We start from the raw sequence: 7,777 nt of genomic DNA, 5'->3' as shown, positions 1-7,777 counted from the left end.
TATATATATATATATATATATATATATACTACTATATATATATATATATATATATATATATATATATATATATATATATGTGTGTGTATATATGTAATTTATAGTGTATATATATACTATATTTATACGTACATATATGTATATATATATATATATATATGTACCTATAGAGATACCTTTGTATACATCTATGCATAATTCTCCACACATGCTTGTTATATAGACCAAAACAATCGAATGTGATTTGTATATATTAAAATACGTGTCTCTGTATAATGTTATGTACATGGTGGCGTTCTAAGCGTGAAGGTCTATCCTTATTCGACGAAATCTACGAAGCAATGATCGTCAAGAGTTTACCCCAGATCGGTATTCAATTACGCGTCACGGAAACTGTATACAGCCAATGACATAAAATACTACATAGCAGACCCCCAAATCCATACAACATGCTCCTCCAACCTGCCACAGAATAATCGCCAGGCATAGTCCTATGAAGCTCAAGACGATACATAATACGATAATGATATCAACATCAAGCGAAAGCGCCATGCTGTCACTCTGACGTTGCCCAGAAAGTGGTAGCACTTCTAGGGCTCCGATGGCTCTTCTTTAGGCATGCTCAGCTCGTGAAGTGCATGGTGCGGATGTACGGTAAAAACGCCCATGGACGATGGACTACTATAATGGATCCTATCCGACATCTGTACTGTATCAAATGTAATTCCGATACCTATTTGATAGGGGTTTTCAATGGTATGCGTGCATTGAAGTCTGCGACTGATTCGCAGATAGAACTGTTCGGTACTTGGTAGCGGGTATATGCATATATATATATTTAGTATTAGCTCAATGTTGGTATGATACACTAATAAATACACTATAATGTTTACCAATCCTCAGTCAAAAGGACCCCTTTATTATAAATAATATTATTTAAAATATGTCCTACATACATATTAACAAATAGGTATGTTTACATTCGGTAGTCCACATATTGTATATACATAAATAACGGCCAAGTGTACTGCATGCAAAATCGACAAGTATGCATGTTTGATACGCCTTGTGTCACGTTTCAAACGCGACAGATTGGTACGTCTATGCCAACCTCTAACGAATAGCTAGTATCTATATTCACTGGCATATACGCACGAATGCAGGCTCTTAATATGTACGTAAAATACACGATATCTCTAAGGTTATGTTAAGGTCACGCCCAGCCCCAGACCGCATAAAGGGCTCGCGCTCGACCACGCCGACATCTCTAATACCTACAATTTCCCCTTTAGCCCTAAACAAAGTACATGTCACACTACTGAGGCAACCGGATAGCATACCCCGCCAGCAAAAACGGCTGAGACATGTGTCTGGTATATGTGCTCGGAGTTTGTTGCATCCGCTGTTCAGAGAGCCTGGGGATGTGTACTATACACTGCACACATATACACAAGGCCATGGACATACACAAACAGACACACACACACACACATCGCCACCTGCACGGCCGCGGAGAGTATGCACGTGTATATACTCAGCATCTAGCCAACATCCAGACATAGATAGCCCCAGTGCCACACCCGTACGAGCCTCTGGCATAGACACCTTCGATGATGACGAGTTCAATCCACTACACGATAGTAGTGAAACCATAGATGAAAGTAGGATCACAGACACGGGAGTCTGCGAAGTACCCGTATATGTTAGTGAGATTGTGTACCGAACTTCCAATCCCACTTGGCGGCCGTTTGACCACACACAGCTGGCGGCTGGGGTAAAGCCATCTCTGCGCAGGTTTGTGGTACGTGTGTGGACATTAAATCCAGACGCACACGAAAGTGCATGTAACAGTGCCACACACAAGAGTGTGAGTGAGTATAGGAGTGTAGTAGGGGACGGAGACGATGGCGACGGGTGTCAGGAGATCACCTGTAGTAACTTAGCTCTGAGGAAGCACAGACATTGTGTGGTACATAGTAAGAAACCGTACACAGGATTTGTCAAAGATACACGGGCGAGGCATGAACAAGACCGATCACACTCCCGCACACGTAACTCTACAGGGCCGTTGCTGATAGCAGAATGGGACCTGAATATGTGTGACTTGGAGGTTATAGCGCCGTGTGTGCCGCAACATATGTGCCGGTCGCACGCAACGGACGTGTTCAACAACTTGATATTCCAGCCAAACACTCTGATCTTCCAATTAGACACGGACAAGACCATACCCGGCTCACAGAAGTGTGTGGGCTACTACACCACGGTTGATCAGTGGCCGTACAATCTGCAACCCGCGCACGTGCTTGAGAGAGCGCCACGTACGTATATTACACACGATAGTAAAGATTGGTTCAATGCAGATAAGGATAGGGATGGTGGTACACACGATTCGGGCCGGACTACCGCAAGCAAAGCAATAGATATGCCACACGCCAACGATAGGCGCGGCGAAGGCAGATCCAGCGACACTGAGACTGGGGCTGCACCCTCGCCGACGGATTCGGGTGCACGCGTGAGTGGCAACAAGGAGTTGGTAGTGGACAATAAAACAGGTAAGCATGGCCAGACCCGGGTGCGGGCTGGTCCCGGCACACGGACGTCAGATAGGGGTATGCAATCCACGAGGAGCTTGAGTAGCGCAAGTGTTAAAGGTAAGAAGGGAACACACTCACGTGCAAGTAGTCATACAAACTCAGGCTCTCGGGATGGGGACCAATTGAGTCCTAATCTAGGGGCGAGTGGTCGGGGGAGGGTGCGCACTTGTGCGAGTTATAGTGCAGATAGTTTCAGCCGGGTGAGATCGCTATGCGACGAGAGTAGACAATCAAGGAGGAATGTGGCAGATCTGGAGAGTCGTATGCTGAGGCTGATGCACAAGCGTGTGAGTACAAGCCCGCGCGAGGCTAGGCATTCGCGGACATGCAGCAATGCACGTGCACGCTCGAATACAGGCACACATGCGCATGTACACGCAGGTACAACTTCTACAACCTCACCCACACATACACCTATGTATATCGATGCACAACATACACACGCACACCCCAGTAGAAGCTCACATGGGCTTACCGGTACAGGCACACATGCAAACACAACACATACACATCAAGGTTCGAGCACGTGTCTGAGGCGCTTGGAGACCACGCGAATGAACATCGCACACCTCACACACAGTCTAGAGCTGGCTAGTGCGGGTCTACAATCCGACAAGCACGCCAAGTATCTGGTGGAGAATGAGTGCAAGTTGGTTCGCAAACGCTTGCGTACGGGCCGTGAAGTGCATAGACGCAACTGCTCTGCGCTGCAGACATATATACGCGAGACTGAGGCTGTGGTTTGGGAGAACACGTGTGTAGACGCGCTTATTGGGGTGCGACGGCAGCGGCTTGTGCGTCAGATATCGGAGATCTATCCCGTACATAGGGTATATAGTGTTGTATTTTAAGGTTGTGTATGTTATGTGATGTCTTACCTTTACGGTTGTGTATGTTGTGTGTCAGTTTGTAGGGTACGCTGTTTCATCTTTTACGTTTGTGTATGTCGTATACACCTACACCCTCTTGTGTGTAAGGGTTCAGGTACACCTACATCCCCTCCCGAGTAGCATCCCTTGTCTTGTATTCTACGGCTGTGTATGTAATTTGCCCGTATGTAGAGTATGTTATCTTGTCTTTCATTGTTGTGTATGTTTTTAATGTTGTCTTGTATTCTACGGCTATGTATTTGATTTGGCTGTAAGTAGAGTATGTTACCTTGTCTTTCACGGTTGTGATGCTGCCTTGTACTCTACGGTTGTGTATGTTATTTGCCCGTATGTAGAGTACGCTTCCTTGACTTTTACGATTGTGTATGTTATATGATGTTTAATTTTATTTTACGTTTATGTATGGGATTTACTCGTATGTAGAGTATGTTGTCTTGTGTTTGTGTATGTGTCCGTGTATAAAGTATATTGGTCTGTCGTTTTTGATTGTGTATGTGCCCGTGTATAAGTTATGTTGATATGTCCTTTACGTTTGTGAGCGTGTCCGTCTTGGCGCCTGTTGGCTTGTCGTATATGGTTTTGTGAGTTTTATACATAGGATATGTTTAATATATAGTTTTATACGCATGTGTGTGTGTGTGTGTGTGTACATACAAAGGTTATATTATCTTGTTTGCTACAATTGTGTATTCGCTGCGCAAATGATATGGTTCAGACACACATGTGGATGCAAGGGCAAGGGAGTTACAAAATGTAAGCGATTAGCTTGATAAATCAGAGTGGCTATGCATGACCTGACGATTAGGGTCAAGAATCAATATTATAGTCTACATATGTGATTGTATCTATGTTTGTATCTGCAATCTGCTCTTCCATATTGTTTGGCAACATGTATCTCCACGTATTGCTGTGTTCGTAAATGAGCACCATGCTTAGTGCCCTAAAACGCTATCAATTCTGTAAGTTGTCCGATAAAGCCTAACATGCGACATAATCGGCAATTTTGCCTCGTTATGTATCTCATGATGCTCGTCATAGTGATCAATATGATCCGTGTATTCGTATCTCATCATGCTCGTCATATGTGTTTGTAACGCCGCACTCTGTTATACCTCTATTCAGCTCCAAGGCGGCGTGTATCGGATCGCCAGTGTTGTCCTGCCCTCCATACCCGACATCTCAGGTAAGCTGTCTTTAGCTTCAGCCAAGACATGCAGAAACCCCATTGTAAGAAGATTGACATAAGCACACTGTGCCCACAAATAATTCACACAAAGTAATCACCGCCATGTTGAACTGTAGTACCGCTCTACCTACCCCACTCCACGTACACGCATACACAGCCGGTGGCGATGATGAGCGTGCTGCTACCGCGTTGGGGTTTGCTGCACACTTCTTAGTGGTGTTGGCTCGGCTGCTGGCTGTGCCGCTGAGATATCCCATACACCTCAAGGGCTCGCGGTCGGCTATACTGCAGCACACCACCCCCTTAGGGCCTCAAACGTACGTGTAAGTGCACTGGTGTGGTATCCGTATGTGTCTGTGTGCGTATGTGTGTCTGTGTGTGCATTTTAATAGCTTGAGATATCTCATGCACTCCAAAGGGTCGCGGTGGGCTTTACTGCAGCACACCACCCCTTTAGGGCCTCAAACGTACGTGTAAGTGCACTGTTGTGTTGTCCGCGTGCCTAGTGTGCGTCTTTGTGCGTCTGTGTGCCTTTTTCATATAGTTTAAGATATCCCAAGCACTCTGAAGGCTCTCGGTAAGCTATACTGCAGCATACCACCCCTTCGGGGTCTCAAACGTACGAGTATCTGCACTACTGTGGTATCCGTGATTGTGCGTGCGTACAAGTTTGTCGTGGTGCACATATACAACTGATACATATATTAGATGTACAGAATCGTTCTTAACCGGTGTAACGGGTTGAAATAGTGTCTCCGAGTGCATGTGTATTCTATAGGGGTTTTATGGATAACATTTGAACATGTCGATGTGAATTGTGCATTCTGGTAAGCTAATTACAAAGTATACTCTTACGCAATGTATAAGGACAAAGATCAGGACCGTAAGCAGTAAATCGATCTTTTATGCTGTAGTTGACTGATTCATAGTGTTATTGGCCACCTTCACACTTGGAGTTCGAAGACTAGTCACACCTTTACACATCTCCTCGCATCAGTGCCGTACACACGCCTACTTAAAGTATTGAATACTTTGGTAACCACTAAGTTAATATCCAGGCACGCACACAGATCTATAAGCTAGAATTATAAATCACGTTTTAAGTTATGCCTCAACGTTTCGAATGAAAATTATTGTCATCTACACCAGGCACTGATGCCAATTGATTGCAAATATGACTGACAGATGAATATTTACATGGATATCTCATCATTTTCAGGATATGTTTTGTAGCACGATGCAGGTGTGTTTTGTGCAAGTTGATGACACACATATTTGTTTTGTCCATTCATGTATACGCAAATAAAGTATATATCCGCTGTCACAGCAGAACCTGGTTTGGCACTACACGTGCTTACTTCCTGTGATACGTGTCACCACAGGTTCCCATTGTATGGGACGAAAGTCGACCGTGCGGCCTACCACAGAGGTGTGACTCTGCTGAACTGGGACTGTTATCAGATCATGGCCATAGCTGGGGTCAGTGGGTTTGATATGCGAGACGTGCTGAAAAACATACAACGGCTGGTGATTGCTGTTTCGCATTCGAATGTGCTCGCCGGCCTAAATAAGCTGGAGCGCGATGAACCGTCCATGATACTCTGTTGAGGGCGGTCTATGACAAGTATATGATAACACTCTAGCATAAAGTAAAGTTGGGTCTTGTGCACCACTTGGAATTGGTCTGATGAGATGCATACGTATGTTTAGTAGTCAACAAGCCGTGGCTTCCGCACGTTGGATATGTATGGTGTCTAATGGTAGTGGTAATGTAAATGTATTTTATATTCTAAATATCTACTATCGCGCTAAGAAGTCCTGAAAAAGATGCCTGATTGTTTAATCTCGAATTTGGAACCCCAATTAGACCATGCCGGCTCTGGCATCCTCAATGAGGCTCCTCATTTCGGCATACCTTGGCAAGGGGTCAAGAGTCCTGCACGAGGCAGTGAATAATAGCTCTCAACTTTGAATACAAGATACACGCATATGCTCACCTTAGCAGCGAGTCTGATGGGATTTCTCTATATTGATGATCCATTCCGGGTTTTTTTTGTGTTGGATACAAGTCTATTTCTTGGTTTCATATATACAAGACTGTTGTGTCGCAAAATTGGGTTCGGGATTTTTTTTTTCTTGCCACGCATTCCTATATATCGAGTGATGCTCGTGAGCTGCCACATTTTCTCCGGATTGGTACTTCATCACAAATTATATAATTGTAACAAAGTGTGTACGTATTTATATGTTTGCTTATATGCGTGAGTTCTCTGTGTGTACAGATGCTACTCTTGGTTCTACATTCCAAAATAACATGTGCATTCTTTACAGTCATTTACTTATATGTCATGTGGGTTCACTTGTTCTATATCTGACCCAAGTACCGTAAACAAGCGTATGAAGGCGTTTATATAGTCTATGGAGTGCTCAGTGGTCTTGTTTGCTTTGTGTTGGTGGTAGTCCCGTCTCTTTACCGCTTCTTCTCCAATATCTGGTTGAATATAACATGTCGAATCCAGTGAGTGATAACAAAAAATCATAGTACTTATTCTGTTTACGAATCGTCAACGAAAAGCATCTTTGTAAGGTATCGGGGACTTAGCTTCTATTGTTCGCTTGTTCAAATTAGTTGTGGTTCCCGAAGTGTCTTGTTGTCCTTAATGGCGAGCGCTGAATCCTTCGCCTGCTGTTGTTCGTTCTCTTTGCACATCCTCGGTCATGATGGCACGTTCGCTTGCATATCCGCGCACCGCAAAAGATTGATAGGTAAAGTATGCCAAGTCCACTTCCGTTGAGACTGTTTATGTATGTATTGGTACGAATCTTCGTGAATATACCAGTGTCACATACGTGATGGTGGGATCTGCGTGTCATTGCGAGTTATAGTTTTTACATACCAACCTGGTGTCTTAGCGTTCACATCCAACTATATCTTGGGCAAACGGATGGTACGTCACGACTAAGACTGCAGGTTCCACATGTCAAACTCACGGTAGCCGAATTCACACGCCAAAACATCAATGAGTTCGTCACACTATTTGCGTTATATAATTTATGTTTATATATATATATGTTTATATATATTTATATATATTATGTATATATAT

General features: G+C 44.0%; 2 protein-coding genes across 3 annotated transcripts in view; one reads left to right on the top strand and one right to left on the bottom strand.

Moving 5' to 3' along the window:
• Window positions 1–710, bottom strand: part of SARC_07770 (TKL protein kinase) — a gene marked incomplete at its 3' end in the record, with an annotated part of 9,499 nt that extends 8,789 nt beyond the window's left edge. Inside the window, exon 1 of the mRNA XM_014298274.1 lies at window positions 463–710. Coding sequence (XP_014153749.1) covers window positions 463–552 — 90 coding nt within the window. The 5' untranslated portion in view covers window positions 553–710. The remainder of the gene's footprint in view (window positions 1–462) is intronic.
• Window positions 711–974: 264 nt separating this feature from the next.
• SARC_07769 lies at window positions 975–6,341 on the top strand. Of its 2 annotated transcripts, none has more exons than XM_014298272.1 (4): window positions 975–3,424; window positions 4,607–4,667; window positions 4,828–4,987; window positions 6,053–6,341. In XM_014298272.1, exons 1-4 carry the CDS (start codon window positions 1,205–1,207, stop codon window positions 6,276–6,278), a joined length of 2,667 nt encoding a protein of 888 aa, XP_014153747.1. In that variant the 5' UTR covers window positions 975–1,204; the 3' UTR covers window positions 6,279–6,341. The 2 variants fall into 2 exon arrangements, with proteins under 2 accessions (XP_014153747.1, XP_014153748.1); XM_014298273.1 differs by having other exon boundaries at window positions 4,828–4,993.
• The last annotated feature ends 1,436 nt before the right edge of the window (window positions 6,342–7,777 follow it).

This window comes from Sphaeroforma arctica, assembly GCF_001186125.1.
Source record: "Sphaeroforma arctica JP610 unplaced genomic scaffold supercont1.638, whole genome shotgun sequence".
Classification (NCBI taxonomy): domain Eukaryota; class Ichthyosporea; order Ichthyophonida; genus Sphaeroforma; species Sphaeroforma arctica.
The sequence above is the reverse complement of the archived record's forward strand: the minus strand, read 5'-3'. Positions and strand labels throughout refer to the sequence as shown.